General features: G+C 40.7%; 1 protein-coding gene across 2 annotated transcripts; it reads right to left on the bottom strand.

The window, feature by feature from the left end:
- Nucleotides 1-26,824, bottom strand: LOC133446925 (ras-GEF domain-containing family member 1C-like). 2 transcript variants are annotated; one of them, XM_061725142.1, is made up of 14 exons: nucleotides 26,488-26,824; nucleotides 9,572-9,787; nucleotides 9,273-9,395; nucleotides 8,908-9,045; nucleotides 5,515-5,736; nucleotides 4,235-4,309; nucleotides 3,720-3,821; nucleotides 3,218-3,320; nucleotides 3,036-3,115; nucleotides 2,844-2,939; nucleotides 1,433-1,528; nucleotides 1,224-1,347; nucleotides 360-432; nucleotides 1-269 (listed from the first exon to the last, which is right to left on the bottom strand). In XM_061725142.1, the coding sequence occupies exons 2-14, from the start codon at nucleotides 9,779-9,781 to the stop codon at nucleotides 245-247; spliced, it is 1,467 nt and encodes a 488-aa protein (XP_061581126.1). In that variant the 5' UTR covers nucleotides 9,782-9,787; nucleotides 26,488-26,824; the 3' UTR covers nucleotides 1-244. The 2 variants fall into 2 exon arrangements, with proteins under 2 accessions (XP_061581126.1, XP_061581127.1); XM_061725143.1 differs by lacking the exon at nucleotides 26,488-26,824 and adding an exon at nucleotides 10,658-10,712.

A 26,824-nucleotide genomic window follows, 5' to 3' on the forward strand; every position in this document is an offset into this window, starting at 1 on the left:
TTTCTTTAGCTTAACATTTTACTTCACTTTTCAAAATCTTTAAAATATTTTTTTCCCCACACTCTTCTCAAGGAATCCTCTTTGTTTTGTTTTTTTGTTTTTCTTTCTGGTATTTGTCTCCCAAACAGGTTATTTCTTCATATAAAAACACCTAAGAACCAGCTTCAGGTTCCTTCACAGTTCAGTTTAGTGCAAAGAAAACACGAGCTCCATCGCCGGGAGGAAAGGTTAGATACCTCGTGCCTCATGTCTTTCCCAGTACATTAGACCTGACGTGAGAAGAAAAAATAAGGTCAAAGGTTAAAAAAAAGGAAGGTGCGTTTAGGCTCAGTTCCATTTCTTAATGAATACATTCTCACCTGAGTGCTTTCCATCTGTCCTTCTCTACCTGGTTCTCCGGACTCTCACTTTCATAGGATGCAAGATAAAGTCCTGGGGAAAGTGAGGAAAAAAAACAGGGACATTCTTATGTAGTTAAAACGTTTGCACTTGGAGAAAACCAATTTGCCAGAGATAACAGCAAAGTTTTCAAAGAACCGTTAAGTAGCATAGGGGTAATTGTGAAGCTGAAGAACAGGAGGGCATTCAACTAATTGCTAGTGGCTTATCAGTGTATTATTTAAGGTTTCCACTCATCAGTTTTGGTACAATACCTTGCCTGAGTAAAGCAGACTGAACTGCGTCTGTATTTGAAACGTGCCCCATAGATGAAATTATCATCAAGCATGATGATGTTTGGTGTTAATTAGCACCAAAATTCAAGAGAAAGTCGACAGTTTTTCCAGATATTTCATCTGATAATAGCAAAATTTAACTTAAAGAGATAATTCATTTAGTCTGTTTATGGTCCTCGTTTCCAAATTCTGGTAGAACATTTTTATCATCTAGTCATGCTTGAAATACACTTTTACTCAGTTTAAGTTTAACCCTTTAAAGCCTGGAAGACAATTATACACAGAAGATGCTTTTTCTTTTAGGAATATGGGTCACCGCATCCCTAACCGTTACCTCAGTCTAACTGTGTCAAACGAAGCATAAACAGACATGAGAGGATGTTTGTCAGGTTCCCATCAGGTGCTCAACAGATATGAGTAGCATAAATATAAAGATAGGAATGGCTCTGCAGTGTCTTAACAATATTTCCTTTTTCAAACACTAAAGTTTGGGCCAAATTGGGCTGGCTATGATTTCCATCCATAGGGCCACAGTAAAAGTGTTCTCACCATCCTCACTGAAGATGGGAGCGGTGTGGAGGTAGTGTAGGATGGCCTGATCCTCCTCAAACGGACACTCCACCCGTTTCCATGTCATGAACTCTCCGACTTGACGCGCCAACTCCACAAATTTCTATAAAACGAACAAAGTTAAACAAGTGTTCTAAGTTGTGGGTGTTTTATTCATAAATAAAAGGAGGTTTCTTGGGAAAAGGCACCTCAAAGTTGACGTGGCCATTGGGCAGGCGATTGGCACATCCTTCATTCAGGAAATAAATGTCTTTTATCAGCAGGCTGAAGAAGGGAATTACAATCTGAGGAGGGAAATGGTACAAGAAGACACATTTTAATTCTGTAGTCTAAAAAGGAAAAGGTTTCCTCAATTAAAAATGTTTTAATTGCTTAATCAATTTATCCAGCAAATATATGTACATAGCAAGTGACTTTTTTAGGTTCTTCACTAACCAACATCAGCGTATACAGAAGAATGAAATGAACTCAGTAAAACCTTAAAAAACCCCAAACAAAAACAACCTGTGAGGGTGTTTACCACTGTGCTACATCACCCTTCATTTAAAATACATTTAATAGTAGATTAGGTACAGCGGATACTGTTGAAGTTTTGCAAGTAGAATCAGCGTCCATTCTTTCTGATGACTAGATCTCAGTTGCTCATCAGTCCGTGGTAGCGGTCGTCTGACTCTCTCTTCATAACGCAACATAGATTTTTAACGGGGCACAGATGTAGACTGCCGGCTGAACAGTCAAACACCGTGTTTGTGAGGTCCCACTGCTGTAAGTCATGCAGAAGGAAGTCTGGCATTGTCTTGCTGCAATAACTGCAGACCCCTCAGGAATAGTCATCACTTGGATGATAGAAATAGTCCAAAATACACTTCTGGATCAATAGTACATTCACACTTATGTAAGTCATCTGCACAGGGGGCACTGATGCATTCCCACAGCATCACGGATGCTGGCTTTGGCAGCTTTCAGCCTGGCTAGTCCTTCTCATCTTTGACTAGAGACCTTTTTTTTTTGTTTTAACCCCAAAAACAAGCTAAAGCATGCACTCATCTGACTACAAAACACACGTCCATTGACTTACTGTGCATCTCACAACACATAGGACTCAAAGTCTTTATGCCTTCCTCTTTGCATAATACAGTTGCAGAATACACCTCTGGATTCTGTGTTGGATTGTGTTAAATGACTTTTCTGAGCCATTTCTGAGCCAGTGAGTCTATATCAATCACAGTATGACAGTTTCACATGCAGTTCCCCTTGAGGGCTCTAGAGTCAAGCACAAATCGGACAATTTCCTCAGACTTCCCAAATCCTTTCCAAATATTATGCCATGTAGATATAGAAAGATATAAATTATTTGCAAGTATTTTCCAATCCCGAGACCCTAACCAGTGATCAGTTAATTGGTGGATTGTAGATTTTCACTGCTGGGATCAAATCTTGATTTGTCAGTATTTTCTACAGAGGTGCCCCCCCCCCCCCCCCCCCCCCCCCCCCCAAAAAAAAAAAAAAAAAAAAAACAACCCCAAAACAACACAAAACCCCCCCAAAACTAAAGCAAAGCCAAGATCTTTAGAATAACAGTCATGCTCAAAGCCCTACCCTTTCTCTGTTGCTGTTGGCGGTTAGAGAGCGATGGGCAGCCCCCTTTAAGGCGGTTCTGTAGTTGTAAAAGTTTCCTGTAGGATCCATCTGATGCTGTCGATGAAAATACCAACAAACAGTGCACTGTCAGGCTAAAGTTGTTTCTGCCCTGTGCATCTCAGCCAGTGACTAGCAGCAGGTTGGGTGTACCTCAAGAATGAAGAACTTGGCAGTTTTTGCTTTGCTCCAAGTCTTCTTCAGTCGTGACACAGGACTCATATTCATACCAGCTACACAAAAGAAAAAACAAAGTTTTCAACTTTTAATAGCAAGGAAAGCCTTTAAGTTATTAACTGTCAATAAACTCAGATATTGTAAAACTGTCAACTCACAGATTATAGCCATTAGGGAATTGAAGTTTCCAATGTTGAAACACTCCCGAGCCACATCGATAAAGAACTCTATGACTTGGGCTCTCTGCTTCTTTTTTGCCGGCTATAAGGAGGACAGAAAATATTTTCTTGTTTCACAGGAAACAATTTACCAGTTTCTTTCATAGTCAATGATTGTGTCTCTTCTAATAGACGATATTGTTGCCAGTTAGTGTAGTCACACAGAGTGTCCATGAGGGGGCAGTGTCGCTCTGTAATACTAAACTACCATCATACATTGTCCCTCAATTTGTTTATACAAAAAATAGGGAGCATATAATCGGAAAAAATTATCCTGGTATATATGTAGAGGTGAATATTTTTATCCTGTTGTTAAATGTCAAGTCTACTTCAAATGTAGTGACAACATTTTTTGTGCTATATGAATTTAAAGTCCATTGCCAGACAAGTTAGTGCCTATTGGGCAGTTGTGTTTGTGTTTGTGTTTTTCCTCCCAACCCACCATGCAGATCTCTGTAGCTACCAGGTAACACAGTCTGTTAAACCATCTGACGTAAGCTTCCAGGTTGAAGGTTTTCTTCTTCTGGTCACTGAAACACGGTTGCTGTCGATACACACATTCAAACACACACACAAGTGAGTATAGAGAGCGCAGCCATGGGGAATTCAACTGACATTAATTAGCTTCCAATCTACAGGATGACCTCCCGAGAGAGAGAAAATGACAAAGCTTGGTGCAGAAACGACGTGAATGACAGCCAGCTAGAGAAAAGCTGGCAGAGACAAGAACATTGAAAAAATGATGTTATCGAATATGGACAAAAAAGAAATCCAAAGCAATGTTCTTTGTAGAATGTATTTCTTTTTATGTATGGACTGAACATAATATGCTGTTGAGATTATTTGGATAATTCATATTGCCAATAAATTCAAATGCAGCTTCTGCAACTGGGGAGCTCACAGAAAGTTTTTAGGTAAATGCAGATAGAAAAAAAATGCAACATAATATAATTTTACCTGGGTTCCATCCAGTGGGTCTTTCTGAACGAAGGCTTGGACAAACTCTTCTGGTCCAATATGACTCAAATGTTCCTAAGAAACGGGCACAAACAGACATGTTTCATTATCTTAATATAACCATAACAACCACTTGTCCAAACTGAATATTAAATTCTTAATTGCTACTTAAGAAGTTAAAGATTTACTTCATAGGGAACTTATTTGTTTTTAGAAAGAAAGCATGACTGCAAACCTAGTTATGTTTGGAGAGGATCACACACACACACACACACACACACACACACACACACACACACACACACACACACACACACACTTTAACAATGGCTTCATTTCTGTAATGGAGAGCGATCAATACAAAGGAAGCAATGACTCATTGATGTTACTCATTGGCATCTTATTTCCTCAAAGTGACATTTGAGACAATATGTGTCTATTAAAAGACAACTGCAGATTCACAAACACGTGCTAATCAAACTGACTCATCACACCATGAAGTCCAATCCAAAACCAGTATAAACACACGGAAGCCATGACAACCATTTGTAAATCAGCACCAACAGGCCGCTGAAACCTCTAAGATAAATAATAAAATCCAGGATGCGTGAAATGCACATGCCTGTCTATCTCGGCTCATCTCTCCTCTATTGTGTGTGTGTGTGTGTGTGTGTCTGTGTGTAAGTCAGAGCGTAAAGCTGTCAGGTCACATATATCCACAGCACTTTTATCCTCTTTGTCTGCAGCTTGGGGCACATCAGTGACTTCCAGGGTGATGTCACCATTCAGACAAGGGTACACGCTATCACGCACGCACACAGACACACCAGACACACACGACCACGCCTATAAACACGTGCTCACATTGAGATACTCATCAACTGCATAAAAGCATCATAGAGAGTCTTTATGCATGTTTTGGTGATTGTTTTTCCTTTTCTTACACTGACTAAAGAGCTGCTAAAGCTGGAAAATGACAATAGTCAAGAATAAATCTTAAAAATGTAGTAAAAAAAAATAAAAGTCACACCTATATCTCCTTTCATCTTCTCCATCACCCATTTTTCTTTTATTGCATGTTTTTCTTGTTTGGGACCTCGACATGAACTAAATGACCAGTCATGCTTCACCATCCTTAGACCCTTAAATGCCTTCCCAACATCCTTTCTTCTCCTCCTTGTCCATTCTTGTTATCATCTCTTATCCTGACCTCTGTCTAACCCCTGCACTACTCTTCCTTCCCCCTCCCTTCTTCCGACCCTCCCTTCCTCCAGCCTCACCAGCTCCACATGGGTGAGCTGCTGTGCCAGTGTGTAGGGGTCGTTGCAGATGGAGAGCATGTCCTTCTGGATGGGCGGAGGTTTGGTCTTGAAGGCCGCCAGCTTGTCAGAAATAGAGGAAGCATTGAGGGAGACCTTGACAATGCTTTCTTCCCCCTGAGTCATCAGGGCCAGCCTCTGGCTGAGCTTTTGCAGCACCTGGTTCAGGGTTTTCCAGTACGCCTGGAGAGGAAAGAGGAAGAGAAGAGATATCAATTACCTCTTTGATAAATAATTCACTAATGGCTTGTAGAAGAGTGACTGGCAAGAATCGTGTGAGTGACTTTGATAATTCATCATAAAGATATGGCAAATACTATTAAACAAATGATCATTCTGTGACACACTTAACTGCCACCAGTTAGGGGAAATAATTCAAATAAAACTGTCTCAACTCTACAATGTTACAAATATAGGAACTAACTAGCACACAGCTATGCACACAGGAATGAATATTCCCTTGATGCAAACATTTACAGAACAAGCCAAAGTCCTTGTTTCCCTTACTTAAGAAAAGAATGAAGTGGATTAAGTTACAGACTGTACCACAACTTTGAGGGGACTACATACATACTTAATGAAGCAGAGTATTTCGAGTTATGCTAAGTGTATTGATTTTGTGGCAAGCTGAGGACCACCCACCAGGACCCTTCCTCTACTGTTACTGTTTCACAGCAGGTCATTTTCCGAGGCTTTCTCTGGAGTTAACTGTTGTACTTTATCCACCATAGGTGTTAGCTGAAGCTGTTTTTAAATGGACAAACCCCATACCCCACCTTCAACCTCCGATACATGAATATTTAGAAACATCTGTATTTGTAGCTCAAAGGAGTATGTGATGATACTGGAGAGAAGAATAAAAAAGAAAAATACAACACAACCTTGTAGGAGAATGAAAACGGGTCATTGAGGTTTTGGCTGTGCTGCTGTAAAGTGCAGTGTGCTCTGCGGAGGAATCTGTGACCCTGCGCCACACCCTCCAGATGACTGCTCACAGAGGCCACTAGGTCACTCTGTCTCCCAGATGACCCAGAGCCACAGCTCCCACATGTGTGCACACACCCACGCTGAAGACGGCCAGCTGCAAATAGCAGCACATTCATCACCACCTGACCCCCCCCCTCTTTCTTTTCTCTTTCCTTCCTCCACTTCCCTCCATTTCCCTCCTTTTCAACCCTGACTTTATCACCCTTCTCCTCCCTTACCTCTTCTTCTGCTCTCTGTGCCCATGTATCCCATCCCTCCCTTTTTCTCCATCCATCTTCCTCCTTGTATTGTCCCTCGAGGCTGCACGCGGAGCCACTCCTCTAATATTCGATGTTCTCACCTCTGCTACTTTCTGCTGTAATGCAAGATTGCATAACAGCTGGGCTGTGGCTACTCTCCCGATGCTGACACTTTAACTCCATCACCTAAATGTAGTCATGATAATTCATTCTTGCCCTTTGCCATTATTTCTCATCACAGCCGGCTCCTATTACATCCTGTCTTCACTCCCAATTCATCACATATGGATGCCTGGTCCGACATTTTCACTGCTCATGGGCTATGGTATTCATTTAGCGTCATTTGTTTACCATATTTTGCGGACTATTAGGCGCGTCGGATTATAAAGCGCAATATCAATGAACAAGTCTTTTTCATACATAAGGCGGGTTTGGTAGGTCTGGTAATTCGAATGTTATTCAACTCATTAATAATAACTCAGAATATCATTTGGTTGCAACTAATACAGAAAAATACACTCACATTTTAAGTCATTCGTCTTCCACAAATAAAAACTGGAGAAGGTAAGCGTCGTATTACGTCCTGTTCTCTGATTGGTTCATCATTGCCAGCAATAGCGGACACCTGAAGGTAGTGTGACGTTAGAACAACGTTGTATTCCACCATTTGATGATAATTGGATTATGATATAGATTTGAAAATTGGGTTTACTCTAAAAACCTAACATTAGCTTGATGTTTAATTATAGTAAGGTAACGTTGACTCGATGTTGGATGATGGTTGCTTGCCAGCACGACATAACTAGTTGTAGATCCTACACCTGTAGCTCTGCGAGGGGCAGCAAGCTTATCTTTCAAGTTTGATTCATGTGTGTCCATTAAATTAAATGGACAGAGTTATATTCCTTTTAGAGTTTGAGTTTAGAGTTTAGAGTTTATTAATTTAGCACAATTAGATGCATAAAGCACTGCGCAAGGAGGGAACGAAGTTCTATAGCGAACTTGTACAAGGTTCCACCCCTGTCAAAAAAAACAAAACAAAGGACAAGCAGACAGCATGCATGAGCTAAACAACAACAAAAGACAAAGATCAATAGCAACAGGAATTCAAGTACTTGAAACAACTAATAGTAAAAAACACAAAGAAAGAACAAAAAATGTGACAAAAGCAGTACAATGAGAAAGAATATATAATTAAGGGTCGATAAAATTAAAGGTCGAGTAGAGAAAGTAAATTAGGTTCCTGTGGAAAGTAAAAATTCCTTTAGGTTTTTTTTGAAAATGCATTGGGAGGAGGTGGACCTCAGTGAAGAGTTTAAGTCAGACCAGAGCTTGGGGCCTCTATAAGTAATGTTGAATTGGTGACTTGAGGTTCGGGAGGACGGTATAGATATCATTTTGGATATGCCAATCCATTTATTTGCATATAGAGTCCAAAAATATGTATAATATTCCACAAAACACTAAAACAATTATCCTACCACGCCACAACTAGGTCAAAAACTGTTTGCCTCCTGCTTATTGCCCACACCTGGCTTCCATCACTGCCAGGTATAAATTGGCTACCATGGCAACAGTTTGATTTGACCTCACATCATACAAAGGCCATTCAGGTTCACATAAGTAAATAAAGAAAATAAAAATAAAGCATGTATTTGGCTCCAACATTAGTTATCAAACGTTGTCTGATGTTGCAACCTGTATACATCCGGACTTTAATGTGTCGGCTGAACGGTCTGACAATTAATCAAGCAGACCGTCTCACTTACCAAAGTTGCACTAAAACATTTTGACAGATTTTTGACTGCAGTCTCCCACGTAACATTGAGGTCAGTAAGCACAACAAGAATTCATACATAAGGCGCACCTGATTATAGGGCGCACTGCCGATTTTGGAGAAATAATTAAGGATTTTGGAGAAATAATTAAGGATTTTAACTGCGCCTTATAGTGCGGAAAATATGGTACATGCAGGGTTGTTCACTCTGGTCAGATATTCAGGTTAGGGTAGCTGGTTTACTTTTTAAAATACACCTTTTAAACGTAGAAGAATAACCCCATCTCACAAAAAAAATAATAAATGACTGGATTGTTAATATACAGCTGCAGTTAGAAGTCCTAAACGTACCTCATCACATGGAGCGATTCTGTGAATGATGTCTTTCAGGTGCCCAACCATTTTCTGGTCCCTGAAGTCGGATGGGAATGTTTCTGTCCACTCTGTCAGCAGCTGCAGGATCTTGGGGCCAAACTTGCGTACTTTTGCCTGATGTTTAAAATATGAAATAGGTTTACAACCGTCTATAATCGTGATGCATGAACAAAAGAAACACAAGAGTCATAAAGGTAGTGGCTAAAAGAAAGAAGGCTATCATATCATATAATAATGATATGGAGAGCACAGGTTTGTTTGCCTGACTGTTTTTGATACTCCAGATCATTGGCATGGTTGTGGAAATGCTGCAATATGTGTTTATGCGGTGCATTGCTGACCGTGTCTAGTGGGCTCTGGTCCAGCTGCTGCTGTTTGATGCACAGCTCACACACTCTGGCCAGCAGCTCCGGAGGAGAAATGAACAGGCGAGCACTCAGCAAGAAGGCAAATACATAAGCTTTCTGTCAAAGGGTACAGAGACACATTTAATGAGACACTCTCAACACATCAATAAAAATAGCTTTGTCATGTGTAATTAAACAATCTCAATGGCAGCACTGCCACTACCACTGTGGACTTAAATGGACTTTAAGAAGCCGACAGAGCTTCTAATGGACATGGGAATGTTTCCCTTCACCTCGGGGTAGTAATCGGCAGTGGGCACCAGGTTCTGGATCAGGGTGTCCAGAGAGGCAGAAGTGATCGGGGGCCCATCAGCCAGGCAAGCTCCCGGTCCCGGACCTTCCTGCGGGGCCTCCTCCTCCTCCCCAGGCTCAGCACAGGCCAGATGAGGGCTGAAGCCACTGGGAGTGGTAAACATGGTGCCTGAGCACACAGTCTGTGGCATTCCTGACTAAAACACAAAGACAATACAAACACAGAGGAAAAATGCAGAATGAGGAAGGGGGAAAAAAAAGCTCAAGCATATTGATTCAGAGGAGTTTAGCACAAACATTGTTTCCCTCAGGTCTCTCTACATCTACTTCAAGAAATAAAAAGCAAACTTAAATGTATTATTTAATTCACATTTTCTAATGATCAATGACAAGAAAAGCACTCTTTTTTTTTTTTAAAGGTCTGTACATATTATACAGTTATCACTATGCCCATGCAACAATATAGGCATTAAATGAAGAGGTAAATAAAACAATTACAGTTGTGTGACCATTAAATACAATTTTGCCCAGTGTCTTCTGTCTTTACTCTGTGAACGGAAGGACCTTTGTTTTGGGTTCATTTGCTTTGCTTGAGGCAGAACACAAAGCCTTTTGTTTGCAAGATTTAAACTCCTCATGCTTGACGAGTCTTTTAGCTGACAAAGTCTGCTGCAATAAAGTTCTCATATCTGTGTATTTTTCCTGCTTATATGTACCCAAGTGGGGAAATAAGGCTACGTATAAAACATTTTGTAAAACATGAGGGTTTTTCTAGAAAACGTAACTGCTCACTGAAACCTTTAGTTTTCACCCATTAACAAAATTAAAAACATGAAAACTGTCAGAGATCTTGTATTGTCACTTTTTGACTCTGCCCTATCTATTGACCAATTGATTGGGCGCCTTGAAAAAGATTACACGTCACATGTAGTGAATAGGTAAAGGAAGACATCACTGTCACGTCTAAATCAATCCGTCCACTTTTTCTCTGTATCTTTTCCATTCTCTGTTCTTTCATTTGCTCTTATTATTCATTGCAAACAGTCTCATTCCTTTCACTGGCTGACCTGCCGCAATCTTTGCTCGATATGTGGCAACCCCCCCTCCAACCGGGCCCATCCTCCACTCTAAAAAGACAGGACAGAACAAAAATGGGTCACTGAGCGGCCATGCTGCCAACAAGTGCTTCTGTGGGCTTCACCGCTGTCCTGAATGTCTTTGCCTTCACAAACATTTGGGCTAACAAAATTCAAAAATGCAACATGGCTCGTGTCAATATACTTGAGCAGCCACAGCACTGCAATCTCATAGTGCAGTTTTCATCACTCATCCCTCGGATGTCAACAACATAATAACCTTCGTTCACTGGGCAGCTTTTGAATGAGAACAGCAGAACACACTGATTAAACTGAATGAAATTTTGTACAGATGACCGAGTATTTCAAATTCATCCATTGAGTACTTATGGGCATTAAGATTATCTTTTTTTTTTTTTAACAGCTAAAGTCATCTGTGCTTTTGACTCTCACTGGTCAAAACTGGCAGCTCTGTCTACATGCGTCACTGTATATCACAAACCTCAGCTTGTAGGTCCTCGAGAGAACAAAAGCTGTCCACAGGTACAACAAGCAAGCCACCAAACCTGCACACTGACAGTTAGACCTTGAGCAACGAGCAGGAAGTTATTTGACTTATAAACAGAGGATATTCTTCCTGCTGTTTGTAGTTATGACAACAGGACCTTGGTAAAACATGTGCTGTCACTTGTACGTACAAATGCACAACTGAAAGTACAGGAGAGCTGAAAAACTAAACAACTAGACCCTAACTAAAACTATTCAATAGGGTACAGCTTTTACCTACCACAGTAAACCATAACTGATGACAAACAATACAATTTCTGGGGGAGGGGCCTTACTATTCAAACTGCTGCCACATGCAGCTGTACTTCTTATTATGTCTCCTGCAGTTAAAGAGGGCTGATATGTCCCTCTCTGCGACAGAGGAATAACGTATGAGAGCCTATGAGGAAGATGCAACTGACCAAACCATAAACTGAACATCTGATTAAGCTTCATCAGTCAGAGTGAAGCAATGCCTCCTATTGAAGTGGGGAGACTCAAATTGAAACTCAAATGGTCAATTTTTGAAAGGTTATACATCATTGAAAAGAAGTAAAAATGATCAACATTGTAATCCAAATGGAGCTTATAATTTTTTCAAAAACAGAGTCTGAGCTCTTCTCCTCCTACAAAATTATTGCAAGCGTCTAAATTAAGTTCCAAAGCAGCCAAGCCCGGGGTGTTGCTGCAGCATCCTCCTCTTGATTGGATTACAACACACAGCCACACAGAAGCCATTCGGTGACAAACACGGGAACGGGAAAAGAACCGCAGAGAATGAAGGCTTCATGGTGAGTAAAGAGACCATCCTTCATGTTTTTATTCTGCTCATCTGTACGTGTCACTGTAACTACATCCTGCATTTAATTTGTCAACTATTTAATGCACGTAAATACATTTCTGTTAGCATTATGTGTGGAGCAATAGAGTTTAATTCTACATGACCACACCTTCAGTGATTTCCACGATACATTACAATCATCTCCACTCTTTATTTCTCCCTACAGCTTTTTCTTCATCTCCCTACTGGTCTCTCCACCATTTCCCAGGCTCTGTTTCGTTAATTCATCACCGTTCTGTCTCCATCAGTTGATATCAGGTTGAAGGATGTGAGCAGGGCTCACGGTGTACAGATCATGAGCAGTCTGACCTTGTTCCTTTGTACCATCTTTATTGGAAAATGACCATACTATCATTTGATGAATCAGTCTTGGATGAGGAAAACACGCCTCCCTCGTCTGAAGAGGTTTCACAGCAACCAGAATATGACAGCCAAATTCGGCAGCAGCTTTACCCCCCTGAGGTGACAGACTTCCATCTCTCTACGTGTGTGACACATCTACACCCCACCCAAATCATTCACCAGAAATCATTTTATATGGTTTTAAATCTTGGTTTTAAAATAAGGATTTCAGATCCACACACAAAGAAAAAAGCTTCACCAAATGTTCTGAAATTCAGCTGGTTAGTTTTTCCCCCCTAATTTTCTTTAGATGAAAAGAAAAACAAATAACTACAAAAAAAAAAAAAATGCCCCACATGGTGTTTTAATTGTTTTGTTTAATTAAAACTCCACGTTAAATAACAGTCCTAAATTATTTTATGATGAGTCGATCCCCCTTTGACAGCAATAACTGCTTCAATTAGAGTCATACATGTGGTGGACAGTACCAAGGGGGATGCTGCTCCAGCTTTTTCAAGGCTGATAGTGGGGGAAGTGGTTCGTTACTCTGTTTCAAAATAAACATGGTTAAGATCTGATCCAGGGGGTCCACATAACAGCTGTGCTTTTAATGCCACTCTTCCCCGGTGTTTAACACCAATGGGAGGGGAGTTGCTATTGGTGGCATCCAGCTGCACTGGGGGTTTGGGGGGGGGGGGGGTTATTGTTGTCCTTCATGGTACTGTTCACTTTTCCTTATGTTTAAAACTCAATAAACATTGCATTACAAAAAAAGAAAAAATGACATATTTTGGTTATAACATGAAGTAATGGATGTCTGTGGCACTTACAGTAAAAATATTTATGTATTTATGTACTCTTATTTGTGTTCAACTTTGTAGTTTGAAACAACTTAATTCCTTTTTCCTTTCCAAGACCTGAACATTTTAAGGAAATAGCAAAATATCAAATACAAAGGAAACCATCTCAAATGCACGAAATGAAAGCTCCAATCAGCAACGAGTGGGTTCTGGGCTTAAGTCACCATGAGCCCAAATGGGACAGAGCCAGATGTCCAGGTTGGATTTAATCAGTGCATTTCCAGCACAGCTTGAGTTAAGGGCAATTTCCTGCTAGAGATGATAAGACAAGACCTGCCCTCATACACCAATCAACATGGCACTCCAGATACTTCAGATACTGGTTAATACCCCTAGATAGCATGCGCCATCACATAATTTGAAGTTTCTCTGAGTTGGGACCAACATTTTAAACCTTTTTTGACAACTAATTATAGTTTCTCAAAAGGGGTTGGATGGTTTTCCATTAAGCACATCACTTCTGGTTACGTTACCAGGTTTTATATCTCCTCATTTTTCAAATCACACAATTAATTGAGCATGAAGACACAATGCCCCTGTGCACCAATTAATATCATGCTTCATATTTTATTCCTCATACGCTCACCTGCACTAAATGTGGTGGTCTTCTGTAAAGTAGACTTTTTGTTGGACTTTTGGGGAATATGATGTGCCACCATATGGTTTGTCTTTCAATGCTTTGGTGGTTGTACTTAAATTTATGATGACCGACTTAAACTTCAATGAGTTATTACACTTTTTTTCCTTCTAGATTATACTAAAACCTCATCCCAAGACAAATAAACATGATATGTGGTACACCACATTTTTTCAATTACACATTATGAATGAAACCTTTCCAAAGTGTGGTTTTGGCTGTAATTACATCAGCATCTCAGTAATTAAGCTCATGTTTCTTGTGTATCAGTTCCATGTATTGGGAATGGTTTCATGTTTCTCCTATCAATTCAAGCTCAGAGAAATTAGAGCCACTACGCAGGACAACAAAATGACACAAATGCAATAGAGAGCTACCTCTTGGGGGCGGGTTGATAATAAGTTGAATATACATATGCAAAATATTGACCCAATAGTAGCACTTTGGAATCAAACAACTTTCACATTATAATTTAAAAGTTTGTATCTTGGTGGGAACTCACCTATTGACTTATAAATGTCAACCAACAAGGAATTTTATGTGTCTTGTTTTCTTTCTCTTCACTGCTTCTTACAAGCTTATTGTTCACACCCTTTTCTCTTGTGGTATGAAGACATCATTCAGTGCTGTATTTTGTTGTTTTCATCCCTCTTGATGCACAGAGCCCCGTACCTGTCACACGGCATCAATGCTGCATGAAAAAACACAGTGAGAACCAAGCAGCTAAGATCAGGTGAGTGTAACGATGTGTGCTCTAATCCCTTGTGAGATCTCCAGCAGCCAGCCAACGGCGGCCCCGCTCTCCGTCTAGACATCTGGGGAAGTGTCATTGTTCAATGCCCCTTGCCGTGAGAGTGTGTGTGTGTGTGTGTCAGGCTGTTATCAATGCCACCAGGGGATCCCCCTGCTTTGTTCTATCCTGATTTACAGAACGGCAGTCAAGAAAGAAATTCTTTCAGCACCCTTGACTGTCGAGTAACGTGTGTGTGGTGTGTCTTGATGAAACAAAGGCATCCTTGGCACAGTTGAGCAGCTTCAATCTGTCAAAGAGCCTGGCCTTCTGGTAGCTATTTCAATTTTGGTCTATGTATAACCTGTTTCAGTAGATAAATAGCATTGTTGAAACAGCCTGGGAACGGGGATATGTATGTGGTGAGAAGAATGACATCAGGCCTGCTGACATATCTGCTCTTCCACCGCAAGGTTAATGGATGAGAACAATCAGCAGAAGAGGCAGCTCTCCATTAAGACTGGAGAGGCTTATTCAGAACAAACACAACCTCTGTGTGACCTCTTCCTTTAAAGTCAAGGGCCAGCGGTGAATAACAGGGTCTCCGCCTCCGTGGGGACAGATGAATTACAGGCACAGCTGAGTGGCAATCCAAAGTCATGCTGGGGTTGTCGTTATAATATTAAGGCTTACTTGTGTACATGCTTTGACTTTAAAGTGCTGTCACTCTAATGAGGATCCTAACAAGTTTTCTGTAAAGATCCCAACCTCCTTGGTGAGACTGAACAGAACTTGCATATTAATTTCAACATGGGACAGGCATGAACTTCTTGCAGTGTTATTAAGAGAAGCCACATGCATGGTTACAATGTAATAACTGAATAATGCAACAGAGTTTACCCAGAGGGCAAAGGAGAATGAGGTGTGCAGATGGAAACATGGAATGAGTTTATGATACCTGGGAGCAACTTCTTATAGCTGGATTTCTGTTTTTACTTCCCTGTTTTCACCAGAACAGAAGCTTCTCATCACACTGATTACACAGCAGCATTGGTATGTGGTAAAACTTGTGAACTCACTTTATGTACACAATGCTCTACTGTTGCTTTTGAGTCACTGAACTGTCAACCTTTCTGGGATGGACCTTGCTTTTCACCTGAAGAGAGTTTAAATAGCTTCCAGCAGATCCCTGTGACCTTAGGTTGGAATAAGTAGGCATAGATAATGACTAAATGGATGGATGACATAATAAACAATTTATCAATTTATATATCCATAGTTGTTTTCCCATTAAAGAAATATAACTTTACAAATGTTATTGTGCCTACAAGATGTGGTCTCATTTAAGCTCTGGTTTTGAGAAAGGAAATGGCATACCAATACTGAGAAACACAAACATAGTGTAAATGAACCTATTTCCTGATGTAACACTATTCTTCAAGGAGAAGCTCTGTGTTGGAGCCAAGAGCAGTAAATATCCTGTCTGTGTGTGTATTGCAGCAAGATTTTTGTTTTGCTTCTGCCATTGCTTCCTGGTTTCAATAATCACACTTGAAGTGATGTTGAAGGAGAAAAAAAAAACATGTCAAACCCATGTCCTGCTTAAAAGGAGGGTAGTATGAAGGCAGTCTTGACTCAGTGAGTGTTATGTTGGTCCTGTCCGACTCAATTAACTCCACCTCTTCATCCTTATCAACACACTTACATACTCTAACACTTCCTCTCTAATTTAAGATCCACATGTTAACCCCTTTAACACATCACAGCTTCAACATCACATCTATTTTGGGACTGTGTTCTACAAAAGCAGAGACTTACTTATTTTTGGTCGTGACACTGTTTTGTGCACCACAGAGAATTGCAGCTCTGGCCTAAATTTCCCACTGTGTTCTTTGAAAGCTGTAATGATGTGACTGGAGAAATAATGGAGTATTCTCATGGTGGCGTGGGCTTGAATGAAAGAAAACACCTCTTTGTCATTGTTCAACTCATCTTACTCCTTATGCTTCCTCCATTGCACCCCTTCTCCTGTATCTCCATGTTCACGCCCTACTTTCGAATGTTCCCAGTCAGGATGCCTGTACAGATGGCCCTGCAGGAGCCTGCTCTCACAGCAGGAGATGTTGGCAAGGGTGGCTCTTTGGCCTCCTGCCCCAGGCCATCAACCTCGATCTCCATAGGGGGCCAAAAGTGTATTGGCGTCCAGACCAAATGTCGAGGCACACAGACTGAGCCAATCTGACTGCTGAGCTGCACAGTGACTGCCTGGCACAGCCGATACCAGAGTGACCACTAAATACCATGTATGTCACTGCACATCCATTTCTACAAAAATCAGATCAGAGGGCTATTGTTAGGTAAAGTGTGTGTACGTGGGCTTTGAGAGGAGTGCAGCCGACAACAGATTAGTTCTTTGTGCCTTGAAAAAACACATGCATGCACGCATGCACGCATGCACCCACCCAGCAGCTAAACACAGGACTGAGTTACATTTGAGGCATTCCAGCTTCACATTAATTCCTCCGCTTCCCTCTGTGTTAATAGCCTGACAGAGGTTGGAATCAAAGTTAACAAGGATACGCTCCTTACACCCCTTTCATTGGAATTCCCCTGCAATGTCGGATCTGGGCTATGCTCACACTTTGGCACCTGTTCCACACCCACCCGCTCAGACATTGCAATGCTTACTGGGAATTCTCCACGAAGACAGCCTGTGTATATGTGCACCCATCCTCATTCCCAAGCACAGCTGTGTGCATGCAGGCATTTGGCTTTGTGTTTATATATGTCCCCACCCATAGTGGGTACAGTCACACTGTATCCAAATCCAAGTGATGTCATCTGTTCACTCTTTACTCAGAGATCAAGCAACACTTCAAGTATTGTTTGAATGCAAGAAAACATTAAAAATAAAGGAAAGTGCATTATGTATGCAACATTAAAGAAACATGCACAATCCCGCAAAGTCAATGCAGTCAAACATAAAAAAAAAACAAAAAAAAAAAAAAACTTTACCTGGAATCAAGATCAGCATTATGCAAAAACCATCAAACCTGCACCAGGCCTGAGTACCATTATCCACTGACTCCACTTAAGCTACTTCATCTGTGTGAAAATAACACTTCTGAATACATTTGCCCTTTGGCAGAGATGAAAATGGTGCATTTTAAAATAATCCAAGGTCTATGCCATGATAGGTCTGGGCAATTTATCATATTCATTAGAGATAACTAGAACAGAACTCAAATTTGATCCCAGAGATGAGATAAACCATGGCAGAGTCTTAAATGTCCTGAATCTGTCATTCAAAGAGGTCAAAATGCTTTGAAAAGATTCAAACTTAAAGCCTTCCTAGATGTGATCAGTAACGAGGCAGAACACCTGCTCACAAAGCAATTTAGAAGAATAACAGGAAAAAAGTAGCGATAGAGCCATACAAGCAGAAAAGATGCCCTATCTGCCCAAAAAAACCTGTTTGTGGCCGTCTTTATGGTCAGATAAGCACTTTTGAGAAAGTAGGCTGTCCGTACGTCAGGACTCTTTTACTGTTCTCTCAATCAAACCACCACAAACTAATGAGCAGAACAGTAACAGATGCAAATCGAATAAACACATGGTACTAATTTTATGCCGGCTGTCTCCTGTCTTGTTACCCTGGAAGTATCTGCTCATTAGGACCAGCACTGGCAGAGACTGTGTGTTGCATCACTGCAGATGTATGGTGTCAAAATGGACTAATAAATGGCATAGTCTGATCTGCTCACAACACGTGCCCGGTGTGTTTAGATATGATGAGGCAAGCTGTCGACAGAAATTCACAACTGGTTCCAAGTTACTATCCGGACACAGCAGCATTTCTATTCTCACTTTGTATTGCTTTTGCACAATGCTGAAAAAGCAACTGATAAACTGTTCAGCTGAACTCTACACTCATTATAAAACAGATCCGTGTTGGATTCAAGCTTTCAGTGCATGGCATTTTCAATGTGATGACTGAAGCCTTAAATTGCACCACCAGCATACCACTGCCGCACTCTGGATTTTACACAATCGATCTCTCTTTCGGAAACTATTTTGAACCTTCAGCTGGAGGCATGTTTGCTATTCTCCCCTGCTGGAGCAGATCCATTGTTTTCCACTTGACTATTGAAACCAACTATACATACAGTATCACGCAATACTGTAGCTGGCATTCATGGTGAGTCGATCCTGCTCTTGCAACCAAAGCACCTCTGAGCCCCTGGGGCACAGAGGGGACCTCTGGACATATGTGGTGTCTAACACCGGGACAGGGCAGTAGACCCTTTGGGTATAGACACTGAGGCACGCATTTGTCCTGCAGACTATGTCCATCGAGCAGTGCTGTTGGCACGAGAGAAGACTGGGCAGGTGGGAGCTATGTGTCATGCTAGCATACACATGAGTCAAGAAAAACCGTCTCATCATAACACTGCATTGTAATGAGACTCACAGTTACTCACCTCACCTGAAATTACTCTGAATGTGACAAAAGTAATAAATAATTTACTGTAAAATTGACTAATGTAAAACCCAGAATTGTGCTCCACACAATCATTACAAAAAAAGAAGAAACTGGCCTGAACAAAAGTGACGAGGCCATCAACTTAATATTTAGTTTCAAAACCCTTTCACCCATTCACTGCAACAAAGCAATACCTGCAACTCTCACTGAGACCTGACAGGTATTTTTTACCAGAAGCTCTGTGGGTTGTTAACATGCATTTTGCCAAATAGTAGCCTGCCTTTTTTTTAATGATTTGCTTCCAACAAAGAGGTCCTCCTCAATCGTCCACTTTAACTCAAACATTGACAGATCTGACACTGGTGTACTTTGACTATGGAGTTCCCCTTGAATAAGTTGTTCCGGGCTCTTTGATTACCAATCATGTTATCAGTTTCTTTAATTTGTCATAATTTTTCCTCTTGCTTCCATATCCAGGGAAGTTGGCAACAGTCCTGTAGACTCTAAACATCTGAATGAAATTTACAACTTCATTCACAGGAACATCAAGCTGCTTGGAGGTGGTTTTATAGCCTTTACCTTTAACATGCTTGTATAATGTTATTTTCTGATCTCCTCCGAAGCTCTCTCCTTTGTTTTCTCTGATCCATATTCAGTGTGCTGAACACCAAGATACTCTTTAAAGGAGCCGTCTGTAAGAAATGGCCAAAACTGGTACTGCAGTCACTTTCAAAATATTGTTGAGCGGCGTGTACCCTCCCCCTCCTCCCCCCGACCAGAGGTTGCCAGGTAGGCTGCAGAATGCAGCAGGAACGTAGGCTGCCATGGCTGCGATAATTAGAGCCGAGCTGGCAACCCGGATGCCGAAACAATACTGACTTGGTGATTGGGAGATAGGTGGAGGGTGGAGCTTCAGGCCAAAACAAAAAATGACAACATCAACATCAGTTGAGGGCTGCAACTCCTCTTTTTAAACTGGAATATCCTGGCTTGAGTGCTGTTGTCAGTGACATAAGTATTTGAAATGAACATGATTTTTAAATGTCTGTTGACATATCAGGGTCATTTTATGATTCGTTTTATTATTGCTCTTACATACAGCTCCTTTAAATAGTCAGAATGACTGAAGACTGAGGACACCTGTGATGTTAATGATATGTTAGTTTAACATGCCACTGTGGACACATTAGTTTACATCTTGTCCAGCCCAGTTGCATTAGTTTTTTTTTATATAAAATTATTATTTATGTTGAATCACAATTTGAAAGCAATGTCATAGCCAGTCTTTAGTTAATTTGAATTTGTTGTTACGTGTGCGATTAACATTTGTTCTGGTGACCAAAAGGGGTTTTCTTTGTTTCTTTAATGGAAGGGTACATATTTGTCCATGTCTGTATGCCTATAATAGCTGTATTTCTGTGATAATCCAGTTTCAGCGTTCACTAAGAGTTTGTTATGTTCTTATGATAAGGTTGTTTATAAATATCTTATATTAAACAGTTTGTCCTCGTTTTTCTGGTCCAGGTGTAGACGTCCAACTAACAATTTTCTTTGCCAGTTCCCATTTCCAATTTTCTGACAATAACATAATCAACCTGTGAAATTTAATAGAGCCCTAACTATTAAAAAAATACATTTGAGACATGCAAACAAAAAAAACAACTGGCTGACTGATCAATCTCTAGAAAAGGATAAAGAGAATTGTTCAATTTCAAAATTCTTGAAAGTGTTTCCTTCCCAAACGGCCTTCTAGTGTTTCATTTGACATGTTATTAGTTGTTAAGACTAAACTTTAGGATGTTTTGAGGTGAAACTTTCTAAGAAAGGTTAAAGGAATGAAAATACAAAACAGAACCAAGTAGTAAATTCAGTGGGTTTTATTTTAGACGTTTTTTTAACGTGAAATTGGTGACAATTCTTGTCTTTGTGTACCTCAGGACAGCTCTGCTGCTGAGGACAATTTTATTACCTACAGCTTACGCCAAACAAAAAGGCTGAGACGCCTACCCCTGAGGTTTACTGAAAACACTAGAGATCTAATCAGGATCCATTGCTTTGGTGAACCTGCCAAATCCATAAAGACTGACCGTCAATAGCGGCACACATGACAGCACACAAGCTTGGAGGCAGCCACATGCAGCCCTGGAGAGCACAGACTGTTTCCATGGAGTCAAGGCCCCTGTTGGGAGGTCATTAGATGCCTGTTGTGTCTCCACAGAGAAGCCCCGTCCTCTCTCTTGAATTCCATCAAAATCCCTTGTTTGTCCTCTCTCCGTCTCTGCCTCTCTTGTGACAGAAGACCTGGCTCTGATGATTTCGCACAATAACTTCGTCTCCACAACCTGTCAGTGAAACCAGCCTCATCATCCCAGTGTCACTGGCAAAGCTGCCATGCAGCCAAAACACATCTGAAGGCCTGTCAGCGACACAAACCATTACACCGTTCTGTTCCTGACTCTGTGAAGCGCCTCCTGAATTGATGAACTGTTCATGTCGAGAATGTAAAATATACCTAACAAAACACTGACACTGATTATATTTTAAAAGCATAGTAAAGCTAAATGGAGGAAATTCCAACCTGCTGTCAGTCCTAACTTCTCATATACTGATGCTTGGTCAGTATTGAAAAAAAAAAAAAAAGCATCACTTTTTCATCCTGCAGCTGGTAATACGATCATTGCAGGACGCACTGCCATGACAACATGGCAAATGTCAACAAGCACCTTTCATTAGGAAATGTTTTTAGTTTTTCCAAACTTTAAGGTAATTTAATTGTCAATCAGGAGTTGCAGTTCTGTTCAAGACTTTGTCACACCTGTACAGCAAAATAGTGAATGAGCTATGATACATGTGATTCTTTGACAGGTGCGCCACACGCGGACGGACACACCCACACACACACACACACACACACACACACACAAAGAGCCCTCCCCCCATACACCCACAGCTGTAAACCTTCTGGAGGTGATAAAGCTGTCGCTGCTACCAGACCAGAAGCTACAGCGTTTACCTCCCAGTTGACCTGCCCTTAAGAGACCCTGCTTTGTGTCTCTGTCTACACCGGCACACATTCAGACACTGCCTCCCTCTCCAGGAACATGCCTCTTGCAGTCGCAGCATGTCAAAACACAACAATGTCCTCATTAACAGCACACCTGTTCTCTGCAGACGGTGTCTGAATTGGAGGGGATACAGTTATTAGCGCTACATGCTTGTTACCATTGACCTCTGACCAAACCTGATTCTGGTGACTGATACCACTACAACTTGGGTCTTCTGTACTCTTGGAGCAGGTTGTCCCTTTATTTCCAGCCTATTCTTACTGCTGAGGGAAGCAGGCCTTTATGGTCTGACACAGACAAGGTCAGCTGCAGCAGTAAACTCAGAAGAGGTGGAACAAAGAGTTGCTTGATCACTGGAGTGCAGAGGATGATAGCTGAAATCATTCACTGTTTATTCAGAGTTGATTTACTCCGCCCCCCACCACCACCACCACGAGTTTAAATCTGCAAGCACGACTCAGACAAGATACAATTAAATGTTTAACTTTGCAAGATTGGGTATGTAGATGCAGACACTGCAAATGAAGATGGGAGTGTGCAAATACAGATACAACTCAGCTCAATGCATTCTTATTTATATAGTTCCAAAACACAACATAAGTCATTTCAGGGCATAATTTCTAGAGATCTCAAACACAGGAATTGTGCAAAGAAAAGTGTTTAGAAAAGGTGAGAGAAGATGTCGCCTTCTACAGCTCACAAAGCGTTAGCTTCGAGTTGTGATGCTGTTCTCCATTGTTGCACCACTGGGGGTCTGGGAGGTGCAGCGAAGGTATGACGGTATTAATGAGGGTGTGGGAGTCAGTTCCTGCATCAGATATAATTAGTAATATCAACAAACTCCTCAGGCGTCACTTCCCACCTAACTGGTTCCTGATAGAACTGGTTTTACTTACATCCTCTTTGCTGAGAGAGGCATTTAACACATCCTTCTGATTTGTATAGAGAAGCTTTGTACGCTGCATAGCAGCGACACCCTTTGAATTCTTGAGTGGATGAATGAAACAGTACCGTGAATTAAGTTACCTGTGAATATTCCAGACTGTACAGGACTGTCTCAGAAAATTAGAATATTGTGATTTTCTGTAATGCACTTACAAAAACAAAAATGTCATACATTCTGGATTCATTACAAATCAACTGAAATATTGCAAGCCTTTTATTATTTTAATATTGCTGATCATGGCTTACAGCTTAAGAAAACTCAAATATCCTATCTCAAAAAATTTGAATATTCTGGGAATCTTAATCTTAAACTGTAAGCAATATTAAAATAATAAAAGGCTTGCAATATTTCAGTTGATTTGTAATGAATCCAGAATGTATGTCATTTTTTTTTTTTTTTTTTAAATTGCATTACAGAAAATAAAGAACTTTATCACAATATTCTAATTTTCTGAGACAGTCCTGTACTTTTACAAGATATTGAGAAATGAGTAAACTCTGTGCTCCTGGGGATACAGGAGGCCTTAGTTTACCACATGAAAGGATGTATAATACTTCTTTTGAGATGGCAAACATTGGAATGACAGTAACCATACACCATAACTATACTCAAAAATGTAAAAACTCAAACACTATAAAACACCTTTGTGCATCCCCGTAGAATAACCTGGAAATCTGAATTCATAAATCAGTAGTTCTCTAGAAACAGTGGCAACAGAAAGGTGTGTCATTACATTCCCTGTATGACAATGAAGGTCTCATGTCTGATGCTGAATTAACCCATGGTGTCACACTGCCTTTAAATGTCCTGGAACCTTCCTTACACATAGTCCACTCCGTCTGTGATATGCATCCCATATGTTTTCTTCAAGTATAAATGAGTTTGGATTCTGGGAAAAATATTATAATTGGGCTCAAGGAGATTTTTGTAAATATTTGAAAATCAGGGACTGTGTCAGTATGCAAATGATAATCCGTATATTTATCTAGAGGCAGACAGTCTCTGTTTGTCACAAGTCAATGATTATTAAAAACTGCAGGTACTTGCCATAATCTGAAAATAATGCGTCAGAAGGATTTAGGGATCAATACTGCAATGATGAATGGGTCGGCATTCTTTCAAGTGTAGGGAAAAACATATGTGAAACTAGCGGAGAATTCATTCAGTAAAGAAGAGTATGTAGATATAAAAGGATGGGGAGAGCCAGAAATAGTTTTTGAAGGAAATGTAATGACAAGATGGTAAACTATATCGGCATATAATTTGGGAATGTGCTTATGTTTTTTTGTTTTGGGTTAAATTTCTAAGAATATTCAAAGAATGGCTCGGAACTAACTTACCTGAGACCCTGCTTGGAGATAAATTCGTGGTACCCAACATCCCAAAAGATGCATTTATTATTGTCAAGATCATTTGTAGTGCGGCTGCCAGAATGATTTTACAGCTTTGGATATGCCCCAAGATCCCCAGTAGTAAAAAAGCTGGATTAATGGTGTGGTGAAAACCATACCTGCCAAGTCTCCCGTTTTGGCCGGGAAACTATCGTATTTTACCCCTCTTTCCCGCCGTCCTCCCGTATTAGTATTTCCCCGTAAATTTCCCATTTTATAATATAATAATTTTTAAACTGCAAACTGAATTGTCACTAGCCTCGTGATAACTGCCACCTGCTGTAGCCTGGGTGGCAGTTCTCGCAAGGTTAGTGGCGACAACGGGAGCAAACTCGGAACAACAAATCAGAGATGGATGGATGTAATGAGAGAGAAGACATTTCTGCCAAAAAAAGCAAAGACTTTGTGTAAATATCTCTAAAGATGGAAAACCCAATTTACTTTCCTAAAGATGAGCAGGATGGGGCTCAGTTACCTGTTCTAAAAAATGTGTAACTAAGATTTTAGTGTCTCTCACGGGGGAAGGACCGATGTCCGTCAGTGAATGCCAGAGAGCCACATGTGTGAAAATGACAAATTAAAAGAAAATGTAAATGTTTCACTTTAAGACAATCAATGTGTATATAAACTAAACATATTTTAAATTATATAAAAATGTTCTTTAATTCCCCTTTGTGTTTTCATTGAGGCTCTATTATAGGAATTACATACATAGGAACGTCCACAGCATTTCACTGTCAACAAAGGTCGGCCTATCAGGCTATGAGCACATAATTGTAGTTTGTAAGTGGTTGACAGGTAGTTATTTTAGATTTCTCATAAATCTGTCTTAAAATGTAAGATACTGGACCTTGGTTGGGCTGGTGGGACAACAGCAGAAAATTTCTTGTATTTTTTAGATCCAAAAACTGCTTCATCTGAGGACATGTCGGGGAGGGTAAATAATAGGGGTGTAACGATACACTAATCTCACGATACGGTACGATACACGATATTGAGGTCACAATAACGATACAATACAATATTATAGCAGTATTTTTTTAACAACCTTGCATGAGGAACATATGACTGGAAAAAAATTGTCTTTTATTTGAAAGACACAAAATACAAAACAATGCTGTGCATTTGCCCTATTGTTACAGTTTGTAATGCTTTATAACTGTTTAAATTTTAAAGAGAAAGCCTGGCCAACCATTTTCCACAAACTGAACTAAAAGTAAATGTCAGGTTTGCATTATGCATCTTCAGTTTCATACAAGTACAAATATTTTGCCACAAACTGAATAGTTTCTCTCATGTATGATTTGACTTTTTTCTTTTTTCGGATGCGTGTTACTAGTCAACACAATAGATTAATATTAATATTCCAATATCGCGATACACTTTGTCACCTCCACGACACGTATTGTGACGTTTTTGTATCACAAAATATTGTGGCACGATATATTGTTACACCCCTAGTAAATAATGTGGGCAAAATGCAGAGATTGTTTCTGGCTGTATATATATAAAAAAAAAACTGAATGAATATGTGGGGCTTTTCTTAACTGTTTGTGTTCCATGTAATTTTAGGGGTTAGATTTTAATATCACACATATACGGACTTTTGCTTGTCACCGGTCCACTTGATGTGTCGGAAACAGAAGATGCAACGCCGGATCCTGCAGCTGACTCACTCACGCCTCGCACAGACCGAGACGCGTCTGTCGTAGTGGAGTGATGCAAGGGGCGTCACTCCGTAATAATAACACGGTAAGGAGTCGTGATGTCACCACCAATGTTGCTCGTAAACTTCCAGGCGTGACGACACAGCCACTGAGAGGAGCGCCGGCTTTGTTAACGCACACACGCATTTAACATTCAAACATTATCTGCATCATTTCACACATGCACAAAGACACACGCGCCAGGCTGTGGGCGTGAGCGCAATTACAATATGCAAATAAATATGGTAGTTGTTGTTTTTTGTAGTCTACTCACCAGCACTACACTTTGATCCCCATCCCTGGTCCGAGTTGCATTCAATGTCAAATCAATTAGCGCCGCCGCACCTGGTTATTCCCAAATTAATTAGCGCTCACAGATAAAAGCATCGCCCAGCATCAGTGGGAAAAGTAGAAGCGGACTCCAGAGGCTCTGCCTGGGGGGATGTAAGTGGAGGAAATGTCCTTAGACAGCGGTGTGTTAAAGGTCCCGGCTCTCTACGGGAGGACAGAGGACACGGGCGGAGACGGCTCAGTGAAAACACGAGTCCCTGAACGCGTCGTGACCGTGCCGTCCTGCAGCAGCAGCAGCACAGCCAGGTACATCCACACTC

The sequence above is a fragment of the Cololabis saira genome, chromosome 7, assembly GCF_033807715.1.
Source record: "Cololabis saira isolate AMF1-May2022 chromosome 7, fColSai1.1, whole genome shotgun sequence".
Classification (NCBI taxonomy): Eukaryota; Metazoa; Chordata; class Actinopteri; order Beloniformes; family Belonidae; genus Cololabis; species Cololabis saira.

Excerpts from the sequence above, each read along its gene's own strand:
- LOC133446925 (XM_061725142.1), bottom strand. The coding sequence starts at position 9,781 with ATGCCACAGACTGTGTGCTCAGGCACCATGTTTACCACTCCCAGTGGC. Across the intron at positions 4,310-5,514 it reads AGCTCACCCATGTGGAGCTG|GAACATTTGAGTCATATTGG; the intron begins GTGAGGCTGGAG and ends CCCGTTTCTTAG. Across the intron at positions 3,116-3,217 it reads TTCCCTAATGGCTATAATCT|CTGGTATGAATATGAGTCCT; the intron begins GTGAGTTGACAG and ends TCTTTTGTGTAG.